The 16737-nt window shown below is 46.6% G+C and overlaps 1 protein-coding gene across 7 annotated transcripts; it reads left to right on the top strand.

Annotated features, from left to right (window-relative positions):
- The first annotated feature begins 2608 nt into the window (after nucleotides 1-2608).
- On the top strand, nucleotides 2609-16499 carry PGLYRP3 (peptidoglycan recognition protein 3). Of its 7 annotated transcripts, none has more exons than XM_070497592.1 (9): nucleotides 2661-2969; nucleotides 4224-4294; nucleotides 4924-5019; nucleotides 7312-7458; nucleotides 9815-9933; nucleotides 10882-11034; nucleotides 12298-12496; nucleotides 14935-15053; nucleotides 15721-16498. In XM_070497592.1, the coding sequence occupies exons 3-9, from the start codon at nucleotides 4979-4981 to the stop codon at nucleotides 15897-15899; spliced, it is 957 nt and encodes a 318-aa protein (XP_070353693.1). In that variant the 5' UTR covers nucleotides 2661-2969; nucleotides 4224-4294; nucleotides 4924-4978; the 3' UTR covers nucleotides 15900-16498. The 7 variants fall into 7 exon arrangements, with proteins under 7 accessions (XP_044614142.1, XP_014720479.1, XP_070353692.1 ...); XM_070497590.1 differs by having other exon boundaries at nucleotides 2837-2969; nucleotides 7257-7458; nucleotides 12298-12490; XM_014864994.3 differs by having other exon boundaries at nucleotides 2837-2969; nucleotides 7257-7458.
- Nucleotides 16500-16737: the final 238 nt, after the last annotated feature.

Below are 16737 nucleotides of genomic sequence, written 5' to 3'. Positions count from 1 at the left end.
ACCCTAATAATTGTGTGCAGAGTAATTGAATGAATAAGATGGTTTTGATTTGAAGGATTGGTGTGGCCAGGATAATGCTGCAAATACGTATAGAACACTTACAAGTTCTCCTCAAAAGATACTAAAAAAATTTCTAAAAAAATTCTGTGGTCCTTTTGCTCCGAAACCTTTAAACGTGGTAGTAAATGAAGGAGCTGAAAGTTTTTTTGACCGCCCTAATATTTTTTATGTTGCCCAAGAGCTTAATACCTATCTTTCAGTGTCAATAAAATATTGAAGTATATTGAAATGAGATTTAACAAAAATTAGCTTAAAACCATCATCTATTTTTGATGGAAAAGTCAAATTAATGCCCTTAATAAAGATACATTCCAGACCTCAACATAAGTTAGATATTTTATAATAACCATTTTTAAATTCATTTGCTCAATACTAACTTGGCATAATGTATTTAATAAAATTATTTTTATGAGCAAAATTACGTAGGAATCACAATTCAGTGTTTTTAATGTCCTTGAAAGTAGAGAACTTAAAGAAATTATTTTAAAAGGAGGCAAAAATGCTTATGAAATGTATTAATGATGCCAACAAATTAGGAATCCCTTGACTTTGACAATAACTTCTCCAGTGTAGAAAATATTAGAAAAAAGGAAGAAGACCCACTTCACTTGTGAGACTCATATCAACCCATCTATGAGTCAACCTAATATTTCAAACTTTTTAATAAAATGGATATGCAGTGTCCTTTTTACAAGAACATTCTACAATATGGATAGAAAATTATTGCCTTTTTAGTATGTAGATTTCATATAAAGTTTGAAAAACTATGATGAACTTGCACTATTATAACCAGGTAAAATTTTACAATTGAAATAAATTGATGAACATAGTAAGGAAAGTGAAATTGATTAGACATCCTTGTATTAGAGAGAGGAGACTGTTCTTTTCTGTCTAGTGTGAATCCTGTTGAAGTTGAAGCACATTTGCAGCAAAAATATACTAGACATCTTTATGAATACTTTTGTAGCTTTCAAGATGTATTTAACTTGTATATCACTCACTAGTGGAGAATATCACTTCCCAAATTAAAATGTGTTTAAAATGGCCCAAGAAAGACTAGATGGTAATCAGTCTCTCATCTTTAAGAAAATGAGATACTGGATCAAATAAGCGTCAAAATTAGCATAAAGGTTGTTTCTATGAAAGTAAACTACATAACAAATTATTACCTCAATGACTTTGAGTTCTTAATTTTTATAGTTAAAAGTTTAAAGTGCTATTTTATGTCTAATAATTTTATTTACATGATTTATACAAGGTGACTACCTATCATAATTGTTTTTATTAAGAAATAAATAACATATTAACTACAATTCTTAACTATGGAAGGAGGACCTTTTCTGATTCTCACAACAATACCAAATGGACTATCAGTGGCCTTGCCTCAGACTTTCCACCAGTTAATTCCCAGGTGTCCTTTAATCTCTAGTCAGGGATCACAGGGCTTCACCTAGTTTCCTTTCCCCTTTGGGGCTGCCACCACTCCCTTTATCACTTGGATTTCTTCTTTTACAAGTCTGGGCGTCAGAGTGAGAAGTCTCCTCAGCTCTCCCTAACTGACTGTTCCAAAGATGAGCTCACAAACCATTCTCATTTTAAGGATTTTTCTACTAGTCACAATGGGGAAACATCTGGAGTCATAAACAAAAATTTCAGACTTGAGGATGTTGCCAAGATTTAGGAAAACTTGTAAGGTAGTTTCTGTCATTGTCACCAGCTGTAATTCCTGGTCCTTTTGCTAGATGTCTCTCTCTGAGGCCTTCACCCAAGATCCCCCACCTTTATGGAGGATGGAGCTCATTAAACATGTCTCCTTCAGATGCCAACAGGCATATGAAACTCTAGGTTCCAAGAGGGCTCCTCCCGGATCTCGTCCCTGAAGTGTGGTTGGGGCCTGTCAGTGTGTAGAACACAGCAGTATTCAAGTAGCCTCTCATGCAGGCAGCATGCTTTTCAGGACCTCTGGTGTGCACGTGCCCATTTCATGGGGCTGCAACTCAGGTACCCTTGGCAGACCATGACTGGAAAGTCTTTATATTAACCCCCTCAGAAAAGGTATAGGGATTCCGGTAGACCAGAGCTGAAGACTGAGGCCACTGTCAGGAGTGGGTGAAGAGGTGGAGAGCCTTGGTTTGCAGAATGCTTCTTGTGGTGTTTGTTTCAGACAGTTTGATGCTGAGCTGTGGGTGGTGGATGAATGGGCCAGCTGGCTACAGGGTCAGAATAAGTTCTAGTGATGACGACACACTGTGTGCTGCCTCCTGGAATGTCCCTTTCTCTTGCTCTGCCTCCATCCTGCCCCTGCTGGTGACCCAGGTGGAAGGGGACGTGTGGGGCAGGGCGTTGGTGAGTGACCTCCACCCCCAGCCTTCGCACTCCTAGAGCAGATCTGTCTCCACAGGGAGCAAGTCTCCAGATGTTGGGACACTACCCCAGGTCCCTCAGGCACCTCCAGGTTGGCCGGGCTTCCAGAGGGCTGGGGACGAGGAAGGAGCTCAGGGAGCATTGGGCAATCTCGTCCTTTCCCAGGGAGGAGGTACCTGGGCTTATTCACAGGGCGAGTCCCTTGCTCTCAGCCTAAGTCTGGTCTCACCAAGTTCCTCTTGGCGCTGTGGATAGAGCCGGCTCAGAGACTCAGAACTCTATCCTCCTCCTCCTCCTCTCCACCTTTCGTTAGGGATCCTGGGCTTTCCCCTTCTCTCTGGAAAACCAGAGCCCCAGAGCTCCTTCCCAAGGAGGGAGCGGCCTCCAGTGCGTGGGAGAGTGAAGGCCAGAGGAGGCTGCAGCTGGAGAAGGGCAGGGCCAGGGCCAAGTCTGGAAGGGAGGAACTGCCAGCTAATGAGGGGTGAGCCGCCTGCACCCTGACTTTTGGGTCTGGGACAACATGGGACCCACAGGTACTTCTGAGGGTGAGTGTGAGTTTTTCTTCTTGAGAAGCCCTCTCCCATGGAAGGGACAGGACTCTATCAGGTTAAAATGTTAACATGGTTCTCTTCTTCTACCGAATAAGAAAATTTCTCTGTTCTAAATTCTCCTAAATGACTTTGGTTCTACCACTCTTGAGTCTTCCTTGCCAAGGTCAAGGTCCTAGGGTTAATTCTACCCAATTTCTTCCCTTTCTGTCTAGCCCTGGACCCCTATCTACTATGTCTCCCTTGTCTCCTGTTTTAGTATTTCATCTTTAACTATACAGAATGCATAGTAATGTGAGCCAAGGAGGCTGATTCTTGGCTCCAGCCTATCCTGCCAGCTCAGTGTTTTGCATTGGAGGTGGGGTGGGAGACACCACCAGTCCCTGCCCTGGCATGATCGGAGGCTGGGTTCAAGCCTTGTAATTTCAGCTGTATGATGTGACAAGCTCAGGATTGCTTTCACCACATACACATTCCTGTTTGAGGAAGCACTGTGATCAAACGACCAACGTCCAAACTTTCTGTTGACCAGAACTGATTGCTGGTTTCTAGGTAGCTTTGCAGAAGGCCACCTCTTTTCCTGGGAGGCCAGCCTACAGGGCTTCCATCTTGGATAAGTTAATCCTTGCCTTTCATTTGGCCAATAAGGGAGGCTGAACACATTCCCACATGCTTATTAGGTGCCTGCTGTCCTCTGTGATGGGCTCATTTCATCTTCACTGCACAGTTTCCCCAAATGAATGGAATCCTGGGTGTTATTTGCTAAGAAATTGCTTGTCCTGATCCAGGAACCTCCTACATGCTCAAATCTCAAATTGTGGTTCTAAACATTTTCCATCTAGGGACTACTGATTATAATACAAAAACTCTGGAGGGCCATGATTTCCCCCATTGTATCTCAAACCTCCTATAGTTTCTCAGTAGGATTATTGGGAGAAAAGTTGTTGTTTTGATTGACATCTCAGGGAGTTGATATTTCATTTTGATTGAGTACGAGCAAGCAATTCATTTCTGCCTGAGAGAGCAGAAGAGGTCCCTGCAGCTGGAAAGGACCATTGACCCTGGAGCCTAACCTCTTGGGCCCACCTTGAGAATCTCCTCCATCAGAAACTCAAGCAGCTGGTGGAGAAGTTCCAGGCAGAGGCCCTGGAGTCAGACAGACCTGAGTATGAATCCTCATCTGCCCCTCCTGGTTGAGTAACTTAAAGTCTGTGAAACCCAGTTTCCTGATGATATTTGTGGGTCTCCTAGGTCATTGTGAGGATTCTTAACGACATATCTGTGGAGTCCTCAGCAAATACTTGGAACGTAGGATAAAATCAGTAAGTGGTAACTGCTGATGTTGCTATTATTCTCACTCAAGAAGAAGGTAGTTGAGCATCTGTCAGGCATCTTTTCAGGGTGTATGGTCAAACTGGATACTTAATACATCTCTGACTCTCAAACAGTGGTGGGGATGAAGCCCACTCCTGCCTATATTTGTAGTTCACTCCTTCTGAGCCTCAGTGTTCTCACCTATAAATTTGGGGTTACGAATATCTAAGGGGTTATAGGAATTTTCTAAGGATTAAATATAAAATTGCAGCACTAGGTGTGAAAATATCTACATAGAGCTTATTCATAACAGCTACTCAAGGATTTTAAGCATTGTCAACATTATCTACATTGGAAGGCCTAAGGTGAGGCACTGGGCTCTTGTGAGGGACCAGGAGCTCTCAGGGTAGCAGGAGTTTGGGAGGGTGGTGGCTAGACAGAGGTGTTGGCACCCTCACCTTTATTGAGCACCTGCCAAGGGTCAGGCCCTGTGCTGGGGACCCTGAGAAGGCTCACAAGGTGCTGGCCCTAAGGAGCTCCACAGTTTGGTGGGGAGGCAGATAGCCGCAGCATTCAGTGGGGTAGGTGCCCTTTGAAGAGTGAGCACCGTCTGGTTAACTGTCAGTGTCTCTCCCAGGGCCGAGGTTCACACTTTCCCTGTCAGTGTCCTGGGACCACAAGAGGATGCTGCGATGGCTTCTTGTCTTCTCCACTCTGGGTCTTGGGGCCTGCGGTGAGTTTTCCTTCATTGGTCAGAAATGCTTTTGGCATTATCCCTAGCCTGGTTTCATTTGTAAATCATTCTCTCCAGGCTCATCGCTCCTCCCTGTCAGTCCTATGTCCCACTTCAGAGCCCAGCTCAGGTCCCCTCTCCCCTGATGAGATGGGCTGCCATCCTCTCCAGTCTCTCCAGCCTGCCCAGCATATCTTGGCCTCACTGTTGTGGTCATGTGTCTGCTCCTGATGATTTCACTTAAGAGTAGAATCTCATAACCATGGTGGAGACCCTAAATGACCTGGTCTTACAGAATGAGAAATAAGCCATATGTGGCAGTGACTTGTCCAAGGTCATCTGACAGCTTTGCAGAGGCCACAGTGTATAGTGGCTATGAACATGGCTCTGGGGTCAGACAGCCTGGGTTGGAACTCAAGTCCACTGCTTAAAACCTGTATTATCTTAGACGAGTAACTTAACTTCCCTGGGCCTCAGTTTCTCATCTGTTTAGAAGGAGTAGTTAATTTGCTTTGTTTATCTCATAACCTTGTTTTAAGCCACAATTGTTAATGCCCTTGAAAATGTTTTATAAACTACAGAGCTGGCCTGTGGGAGGTGACATTGGTGACTTTGCTCATTCTAGTGGTTATTGCTCCCATGACCTCTGGTGTTGAGCAGGCAGAGGGGGTTAGGCATGCTCGTGGCGAATAATCCTCAATTAATCCTGTCTAGAAAATCTGCTTTGTGAAGGCAGTCACAATAGTCTACAAGTTTCTATATTTCAAGAGCCTCTTTTGCATCGATAGGTGCTTAATCTATACATGTTAGCTCAAAATGATGATGACCGTCTTGGTATGTGGCACTCTGATCTATTAATAGGCATGCAGATGAACCTGGAAAGGCAGAGCTGCTCAGATAAGGAGGCAGGAGAGACTGCAGTGTACCTGGCATGGAGGGAGGACTGGAGGAGGTGGGCGAGCACGGAGCCTCACTGGGGCAGACGGGAGAGGCAGAGAGGCAGAGTGAGGCCAGAAACATGTGTGGTTCTCCTCTGCATTGTTTCCTAGAGAAAGTCGGGGGACTTGGGGAACCCAAGAGGCTGTGGTCTGTGCAGTGGGGATGTTGAGCCCGTTCCTCTGAGCTGGTCCAGGTATTCTCTGAGGACCAGCCCCAAGTGCAGTGTTCCTCTATAGAGGATTCCACCCAGTTCTGCTGGAATGAAACTCAGGCCAAAGGACTACCAGACGGGCTTCTGGACCTGTTTGTTGGCATCTCACAGCTCATTCTCAAGGGCCGCGGTAGTGAAGCAGTTTAGGGATTGGCTGGGGCTTCCTAGGTGGCCAGGTTTTTCTCAGGACTTCTTTATGACTGGACTGGGTGGGTGGGGTTGGGTAGAATCCCAAGAAGGCCTCTGCATACTACTTCCATGGATTGTCCTGAGTCCTTAGGCAAAGGTGGGTTCCGGGAAGGAGGGAAAATCCAGGGAGAAAAGACAAGGCCCCCAGTCCCCAGTTCTCTGTAGGAGGGTGGAGACACTCTAATCCCTCAGGGGGCTCCTGGGAGCTCCCAAGATAAGGATAGTGAGGGAGCCCTCTGGGGTCCTGGGGTTCTGTGTGGGGCTTTCACAGCCCTGCCCACCGTGAGTTTTCATCTGAAAGAGAGATATATGTACCCAACCTTCATGGAACTTCCCATGGTCTCTGGAACCAGGGAGCCCCTGATTTGAGGAGAGTAGCAGACGTTTTCTCAGAGTCACTGTTCTGAGGGACGGGACAGATGAAAGACACAGTCAGAGACCTGGGGCAAATGCCTGTGAAGAAAATGCATCCTGAGGCATCCATGCTGAGCTACTTCAAGGGAAGTCATATCAGAACCACCAGGGTTGGGTGTGGGTGTTGCTGGGGCTGCTTTCTGGAGGTGGGGAGCATAAAGCAGGCCAGAGAGGGTTGTGGGTGGGATTTGTCCTCTAGGGAATATGAAGAGGAAGTGTTTGGAGAGCAAAGCAACTTGACTTCTGAGGCTGAATGCAGAATCTATGTGGGGATTCTTTTGGCCTAAATGGGATGTGGAGATGCAAAGGGGAGGCTGTCGGGGTCAAGGCCTCCTCCAGATACCTCTCCCATCACAGTGAAGCAGGCGGGGCCCTGGAGTGAGAGGACTCAGGGCAGGGTGGACCGCTGGCCGCCTGCCGCCTGCCGCCTGCTGGAGGAAATGGGTAGGCCCTGGAGCACGCCATCCTGTGGTGCACCCTGCAGGTGCTCCAACCATTGTCTCCCGCAAGGAGTGGAGCGCGAGATCTCTGACCTGCAGGGCCCAGCTGACCCTGCCTGTGGCCTTCGTCATCACGGACCAGCTCATGGGGATGGAGTGCCAGGAGCAGAACGTCTGCAGCCAGAGACTGCGGGGCCTTCAGTCCCATTCTGTCTACACCAAAGGCTGGTGCGACGTGGCCTACAAGTAAGAGGTTGGACAGGTTCTCAGAGCCCACATTCAAGGTACCCCTCTGAGGGGGCCTCCACTTCCCCTTCTCTGTTTTTCCCACTTTCCCATTCACGTTGCTTTATAATGAATAAAAATATTGAAACAAACAAGCAAAATCCAAAATCCTCCAGGGGTCATTAGGAGTGACGGCTCAGAGCATTTATTCATATGTGGTCTTGGACGCTGGGAGCTCCTGGGAAGAAGCAGGGGAAGTCGTGTAATAATGTAAAGGGAGCCGCCGCCTTGGAGTTTGCAGAACTTTACAGTTTACAAAGGTCTTTACAGGTATTGCCCAAGTAGGCCCTCCTGGCCGCTCTGAGGGATGGGCAGGAGAACTGGTACCACCACTGATTCTCAGGTGAGAAGGCCACGGTCTGGGGAGGTTAGAGAATTTGCTCAAAGTCACACGTCTAGGGATTGTGGATCCAGAACTGTTCCCAGACTGCCAGCTAGCCCAGCACTTGTTCCACTTCTCACACAGGCAGGCCTTTCTCCCTGAGGAGCGGTCTCCCACTGGCTACCCTGAAGGGCCACCAGGAGTGAGACCCCGATCCTACAGGAGCAGTGACATTGGGTTTGGAGGGAGGAGTGCCCGTGTTAACACAGTGTGAGGCATGGGGATCCTTATATTGAGTGCTGAGTATCCACTTTGAGGATTACCAGTGGAGGCCCAGAACCTCTTCTTTTCTCCTCAAGAATAAGGAGATATATACATATGGAGAGAGAAAGAGAGTGGGAATGAGGCTTTCTTCCCTGAATTCTAAAGACAAATATAAATGATTTCTGATTTATGCATTTTGGAAAGGATAACCCATGTCTTCTTATTTATTTATTAGCTGCAAATAAGTAAGAACAGCTCTAGGTTTCCATTGTAGCCACCAGAGCCCCAGGGGCCGGGGTCAGAGGCCTTTCTGTCCACACTCTGGATGCGGTCTGCACTCACCACAGCTCAGCTGCTGTCTGTCCACACTGTGTGGATGCGGTCTGTACTCACCACAGCTCAGCTGCTGTCCGTCCACACTGTGTGGATGCGGTCTGTACTCGCCACAGCTCAGCTGCTGTCCGTCCACACTGTGTGGAAGCGGTCTGTACTCGCCACAGCTCAGTTGCTGTCCGTCCACACTGTGTGGATGCGGTCTGTACTCACCACAGCTCAGCTGCTGTCCGTCCACACTGTGTGGATGCGGTCTGTACTCGCCACAGCTCAGCTGCTGTCCGTCCACACTGTGTGGAAGCGGTCTGTACTCGCCACAGCTCAGCTGCTGACCATCCACACTGTGTGGAAGCGGTCTGTACTCGCCACAGCTCAGTTGCTGTCCCTGCCACTTGTGCCTCTATTGTCCCGCTGCTGTCACTGCTGTGTTGCCTACTTCAGCCACAGTATTTCTAAGGGATTTTAGCCACTGTGTCTCTAAATCAGGTTTCTGCAGTGACAATTTAACAGTCTCTAGTTTGTACAATGCAGCTGACTGTAGCCAAGGGACTATTCACATTGGACTAACCAAAGGTGACTGCAGAGTGACAAAGGAACCTGCTGAAAGTAATGGCAGTGGAGCCAGGAACACGGTGGACATGCTGAGGCCCCCACTTCATCCTCAGGCCAATGTGGGCACACGGGGCAAAGTTGACGTGACTCAATTCAGGGGATTTGGGCGACCTCAGGGAAATGTTCTTCCTGTGTTCAGTTTGCTGTAGAAACTCATAGTCTGATAAAAGCTGAATATGGCAAGAGTTGTGAAAACATCAATTCTGAAGACTGATTAGAAAGTGGAGGATGAGAAAGAAAATAAAGAGGCAGAAAGAAAGGAGGAGGTAGAACAAAAGAATAGATACATTTGTTTTAAAAAATAAAATGAAAAAAGGAACATTCTAAACAAATTTCTGTGATAAAGAAGGACTTATGGGAATTCCTAAGGAGAAACTGAAGAAAAATCAATAAGAGGAATTCCTGAATTCAGATTGATTGTTTTAAATGTTCACGTGCTTGGTCCCATAATTTAAAAATGATGAATGAATACTCATGCCCTTGAAAAATGATGAATTACTGTCCTCAGGCCCTTGAGAGTCATGCATTCAAATCCCACTTTGAACCAAATGAGTATTTTTAAAGTGAGGTTCTGGGAAACACATGTAAGCTAAGTCACAAGAAAATCTAAAGTATATTCCCACATCTCTTGAAAGTCCAAAATGAGTTATTCCCCCTCCCTCCAACTGTTACATCATTGAAGCATAGTACATGTTTATGAGCCTCTAGAACCGTTTCCCTTCTGAGGAGGGTGAAAGCTTTTGTTACAGGGATTTGCCATTGAGTCCATATTTCCCTGCCCCATAGCTTCCTGGTTGGGGATGATGGCAGAGTGTATGAAGGTGTCGGCTGGAACGTCCAAGGCGTGCACACCCCAGGCTACAACAACGTCTCCCTGGGCCTTGCCTTCTTTGGGAATAAGTTAGGTAACAGTCATCCCCTCTGCCCCTCTGCCAGAGAGTTGTCTACACTCTCTTCTTCCACTCCCTCATCTCAACACTCATCTTTTCAGCCTACATCATACTTGTCCTCTCTTGCAATTGTCCCTCTCTTGAAGTTCTTTTCTCCCTTGGATTCTAGGACATAGCATTCTCTTTGTCCTCTTCCTCCTTTCTGGTCTGCACTCCTGTGAGACTGCTGAAGCCACGACTGACACTGAGCTCACAGTCGTTGTCATCACTTCTGGAGTCTGAAGTTGTGTGACTCTGAGGCTGTGGCTGGCAGAGGCAGAAAAGCGTGGCTTCTCTCTTCCTCCAACATGTCCCATTGGTAGAGCCCAACCAGAAACCAGCAGGCAAGGAAGTCTGGGAAATGTAGTTTCCAGATTTCTAGTCCCAAGGGAAAAAAAGGAGAGCACAGAGCAGGCACAGCATTGAGAGCTAATAGATTAATAACTGGAACCTGCAAGGATCGTTATTTACCAACTCGAGTTGGTGATAGCATTTATCTCAGAGGTTTTCTGTGAGAATTATATGAGTTAATGAATGTAAAGAGCACTTGCCACATGCCTGATTGTGGGAGCTACTAAGTAAATACTGTTACCCTTTTCTCCATGCTAGGGCATACGTGACTTGGTCAGGTGGGCCTCCTTTGCATGTAGCTTTTACTACTTCCAAGCTCTTCCACCTAGAGATGGAACAGATAAATAAAGTCTTAGTTTGGTACTCAGAAGGGGTGCCCAACCTTGGCTTCCGAGAGCTCTGTCCAAGTTATTCCTTGCCTCGTAGGCCCTCTGTTCTGGCTACTGGGCCCATTTCCTCTCTTCCCATCCATCAGTTATTCAGGCTCAGGTATTCATCTCATCCTCCCTTCACATCTAGACCTGATTGGAGTTTCTTGCTGACAGTTCTGTGTTCCGTGTTGTCGTCTTTCAGGCAGCAGTCCTAGCCTTGCTGCCTTATCAGCTGCAGAGGGCCTGATCTCCTACGCCATCCAGAGGGGCTACCTGTCACCCAGGTATATTCAGCCACTTCTCTTGAAAGAAGAGATCTGCCTGGCCACTCAACAGCCAGTGATGCCCAGGAAAGGTGAGACCCTCGATCCCACCTCACCCTCCTCCCAGTTACCACCAACCACACGAGAAGGTGTTCTTTCATGTTGGTGTTCACTGGCTTCTTGGACCAAGAACATATATCTCCTGCCTATCATAACTATGTGATCTGGAAAATTCTGAGAAGATAGCTTCCTGACCTCCTCTCCTTCCCACTAGAATGCTATAGCCATGGAACCATTCTTGACATAAACATATACGTACACACATTTTCACCCAATTAACATATATTTACTGAATACTAGGAACTCTTCTCAGTACTGAGGATACAGCTACAAATAAAACAGACAAAACTGCACGTTTCAGTGAAGAAAGAAAATGAAGAAATCAATACATGAAATATATATGATGCCAGATGGCATGAAGGCTATGGAGAAAAATAAGCATGGAAATGGGGTTGAGTAAACATATATGCATATTTATGTATACTACATGAATACACACACACACACACACACACACATTCATTTCTAAATGCAAAAACCAGCCAACCTGCAACATGATCACAAGACTGAGACAAACTTGAGTTCACAGGTTATACTGTCATCGGAGTGAATATTCCAAGAAGTTCGATAATAAAAAAATGTACACTATTTTGGAGTGAACAAGCAGCAACCTAAAACCATACAATTAACAAGCACTTTCAGTAGTTTAACACTTTCTTCTAGAGTTGACCTTTCCTTGGACTCAAGGATATTTTTTATTAAGCTTTTCAAAACTGCAAATCTTTAAATGAAGCTTTTCTTGCTTTCGGACAGGTGCTATCTTCAATAATGATAATTCTTTAACATTTTTAGAGTTTTTGTAGATTTCAGATTATCTCCATGTACATGCAATGAGTTCAGAGAGTCAGCTGATTTCTGCATATTGGCCCTGTTCCATAAGTAGACATGTCTGCATGTATGGGCAGTGAATATTCAAGTATGTAGGTATACTTTGTTTTTTGAATAAAATAATGATGCTCTGTAGGATGAACAGTCCTTTCCCTTCTGCTCACACACTGTTTCCATAGTTGTTATCAGAACTTATAGATTATTGCCTCTGTCCCTTGGTTCCAGTCGCATGACCCAGACAATCCCTATCCAGACTTTCCCAGAATCCCACAGCCCAATTCATGTTCGGATGTGCCAAGGGTGCAGAGGTTGGGGAGACTGAAGAGTAGTCCAGCTTGCAGGTGTGAGATTCTCCACATGTGGGCACAGGCACATTCCCATGTCCTTGGTTCTTCCCCTCACCACAGCTTGCCCCAACATTATCACGCGGTCAGCTTGGGAAGCCAGAGAGACACACTGCCCTAAAATGAATCTCCCAGCCAAATATGTCATCATCATCCACACCTCTGGGACAACCTGCAATGTTTCCATGGACTGCCAGATTCGAGTCCAAGACATACAATCCTTCCACATGGACACACGGAACTTCTGTGACATCGGGTATCAGTAAGTGGGATCGGTGGAAACATGACCCTCCTTTTCCTCAGGGCTGTAGGAAGGATGGCTGTGGGAGGGAACCAATATTTACTGAGCCCTTCCTTTGTGCCCGGTGCTTGACATAAGACATCATATTTTATGCACTGAGTATCATTCAGAGCACAGCTAAGGGTCAGTTATCTTTCCTGGGCACATTCTCTGCAAGTTGTTAGGAAGACTCTGAAAAAACAACATTGAAAGCAACAGTAATAAAAGCAAGACTATGAGACCCTCATGGAAGGACATCAAAGGACTGTGCCTTTTTTATGCAATCCCTTCCAACCACTCAGAGACACAGGCCCTGCTCACCCACTACTGCAGTCTGGCTCCATCCCAAACTTGCTCTCTCTGACGCTAGAATCTTGTGATACCTCTGGTATTGCTTACTCCATTTTACAGACACAGGAAGTTTTAACCTCGCTGGGCTCTTTTGCCTTATCCCTGCAATTTGGATAATAATACCTTGTCTATCTGAAGATAGAGAATGAAATAAAAATGTTCCTTTAATGCCAGGTCTATAATAAAGAAACACATTAAGCTAATGGAAGAGCAGAAGCTACTTAGAAGATGCCTTGGAATTTTCTTAGAAGAGATTTAGGGTTAGATCACTATAAAGTTCAATTATTCATCGGTGACTTAATCACAACAAATTTCACAAAGTCTCAGGTGGATTTGCTTTGGCATATGTCTCCTTCTGGGCTGGCTGCCTCTCTTCTCTTAATACCCACTTTAAAAGCAACGTTTGCAAAAAGGAGACAACTGTCGCTGCACTTTGCAGGATTTTTACAGTCTCGCTATGATTATTTAACACAGATAATAGAGAATTGACTATAAATTTGGAAATTCCAAATGGAAAATTCCAGAAGCTGAGGCAGTGTTAGTTTTCCTTTTCGTTCACTCTTCAGGAGCTCGATCCCTATTCCTTGGCTTTTGAAACCTTTTATGGCGTCCCCTGCCACTCTAGCCTCATGATGCATTATCTCTACCTCCGATATGGACTCCAGTCAGAGCACAGCACCCACTCACTCACCATTTTCTAACTTTTTAATCAATATTTATTGGGTATCTGCTATGTGCCTGGTGCTTGGTAAGATAGTTACGGTTCCTTCCCTTGTGGAGTAGAGAGAGAAGATAGTAAACAAGCAGTGACAATTCAGAATGTTAGGTACTGTGACAGGTGAAGAACAGGATATGCACAGGATGAGCCTCTAACAGACTTTGGGGGAGTGAATGCGTCAGGGAAGGGCTTCCGGAGGGAGGGGCATCCAACTGGGACATGGATAAGGAGCGGGGGTTAGTCAGGCAAAGAAGGACAAGGAGTGTTCCAGGTAAGAGAGCAGCATACACGAGGCCCCAGGATCCAGACAAAGTACATATCTTTGAGGAACTGGAAGAAGTTTAACTCAGATCCAAAAATAGATTTCAAAGAGGGACATGGTAAGAGGTAAGGCAGGAGAGGCTGACAGGAGCCGCATCACGGAGGACCATGGGGTTGGTCCTTACAGATTGACTCTATCTGAAAGGCAAATGGAAGGTCATGCCTTATGGTAGGGTTTGTATTTTAGCAAAACCACTCTGGGTGCTATTTTAAGAATGGATTGGAAGGAGGCAAAACTCGGGCTTGGGGCTATTGCAGTAATCCAGACAGGAGGGGATGGTGACCTGGAGTAGCACAGTGGCAGTCAGCATGGAGAGATGTGGAGGAATTTAAAATAGGAAATACATGTACATTAACCATGACTAAAGATTGGATGGGACTGGAGAGCGAGAGGGAGGCATTCAGGATGATGCCCAATTTTCTGGCTGAGGAAATTACAGAAGAAGATGGGGTTTTTAAGCCATGTTGGTTTTTATAGCTAGTGAATGAAACTGTGGGACTGGATGGTTGTCCAGGGAGAATATGTTGAATAAGAAGAGAGAAGGGCCTAGACCAGAGTCCCAAGGAGCACCACATTTGAGGAAAGGAAGGTTGGAAGGCAGAGGGACCTGCGGAAGAGCTGTAGAGTTGAGCAAAATCAGGAGGATGCGGGCTTGCGGAAGCCCAGGGAAGAGAACATGTCAAGAAGAGAGTGGGCAACAGAATCACTGTAACCCAGAAGAAAAATGTTTCCACTGTTCCAGCATCAAGGCAGTCCCTGATCACCTTGGAGGGGTCAGATTCAGCGGAGTTGTGGGGACAAAGGCTGTGTTGCAATGGGTTGAAGTTGCTGATATTGTTTGTCACTGTAAGTCTTCATTTCTTAGGTTCAGGAATTGCTCTTGTTATGTTTTTTGTCTCTGCACACATTGACATACAGAAATGTTCAGTCAATAACTAATAAATGCATGAAAGAATAGATTAATGATCCAAGGAGTGGATGAAGCCAATTCCCTTTCCAGGAGTGACTTTCTCCATTTTCCAATCCTAGCTTCCTGGTGGGCCAGGATGGTGGTGTGTATGAAGGAGTCGGCTGGCATATCCAAGGCTCTCACACCTATGGATACAATGATATTGCCCTAGGAATTGCCTTCATAGGCAACTTTGTAGGTAAGGGGTGAGCATGGGGCAGAGGGTTCTGCATGATGAAGTATCCTGTGGAATGTCTGGGAAGCATGGGAGAAAAGGCAATGCTGTGGTGCCTGGCAGTGTCAGGGAAACATTTTAGCTTTAAAGTGGACTCTCAGTACAGGATGCAGGTCAACAGGAGTCCCTCCTTGGCAGAACATTTCCCCAAATCCACCCATCCCCATCCCCACCTCCAACTCTCTTTCTAGCCATACCTAAGGCAAGCATGGAGCAAGACAGAACAAAATCTTTTGCAAACATTGGTGCTTTTATGGCAAATGCATCCTCTTCCTTGGTAGCCACGGCAACAATATGGGGGAGCATCGCTACCTGTAATGGCAAGGCAGTTGGATGGCCCAGTGGTGCCACGTCTGCCTTGTGGTGCCCACTGAGAAGTGGTGCGTTGTGCTGCAGTTCTCTTCCAGAGCAGTTTTGAATTTTCTGGAAGAAGCTTTGCAAGGAGGAATCAGGGAACACAATGATTGTTTTCTCTTTGTGGGTGGTTGCCATCATTTATGTGAATTTGTTGGCTATGGTAGTGGTGGTGGTGGTGGGGGCGGGCAGAGGGAGACTGGACTAGGTGCTTGTCCCTACCCTAAGAAAGTATCCTTGAAACCCTAATGATTGATGGAGTAAATATGTTTTGCAGAAAAGCCACCAAATGCTGCAGCTCTGGAGGCAGCCCAGAATCTGATCCAGTGTGCCGTGGTCAAGGGGTACCTGAGTCCCAACTACCTGCTGGTGGGGCACAGTGATGTTACCAATACTCTGTCTCCTGGGAAGGCTTTGTACAACATCATTAAGACATGGCCTCATTTCAAACACTGAGGGAACCCTTGCTCCTTCCGAGGCTACTCCCCTCGCCACCCCTGTCCTCACCCTCCATTCTGGCTCAACACCCTGTGTCCTCTCCCTGCCAGCCCCATCAAGTTCCTCCTGTCTTGGGTTAGTATGATCCTCTCCTGCTGGCATCCTCCAGCATCCTCCAAACCCCATAGCTGGGCATTCCCAGCCCTCTGAGTCTGGGCCCAGCCTTCCTCTCTCCTCATCTTCCTCTCCCCTGGGCACCCACCTCCTCAGCCAGGTGAGACTCCAGGCTGGTCCTTGTTTGACTTCTCATTTCCTTTGCACAAGCCCCTCTCCCTGGTGTGCCTTCCCATGCTGTCTGCCCGGCAGCCCCCAACCTCACCCATGAGCCAGGTCAATGCCCAGCCCCTCCTCTCTGCCCACATGTTGACTTGTCATAATTTGACGCAGCCCTGAGTTCAGGGCTCAGTTTTTTTTAGACATGTCTGTTCTCTCCGCTGGGTGTGAGATTGTCCAGTTTTATTCCTCTTGGTGTCCTCAGTTCCTCAGCAGTGTCTGGAAGCCTGTAGATGCGACAGATGTTTGTTGAAAAAATGGATGAATAAATGAATAAGTAAATCAAGGCCCTTAGCAGTTTGCTCCATCACCCCTTCTCTGCGATGCCTTCCTGGACAGTTCCCCATCCCACCAGCATTTTCTCTGTTCCTGTCTCCTTCCAGTCTGGGGTCAGAGCTGGCTCTTCTTGCTTGTCTGTAATGGCTGCTGCGTCTCTAGGGTCCATGTCCCTGTCCTTCCAGAGCTCCTGGAGGGCAGGGACTGTCCACACAAGCTGCCCGGTGCCTGCTCCCTGTGCAGGGCT

This window comes from Equus asinus, chromosome 25, assembly GCF_041296235.1.
Source record: "Equus asinus isolate D_3611 breed Donkey chromosome 25, EquAss-T2T_v2, whole genome shotgun sequence".
Taxonomy (NCBI): Eukaryota; Metazoa; Chordata; class Mammalia; order Perissodactyla; family Equidae; genus Equus; species Equus asinus.
This window is presented reverse-complemented; position numbering and strand designations above follow the sequence as displayed.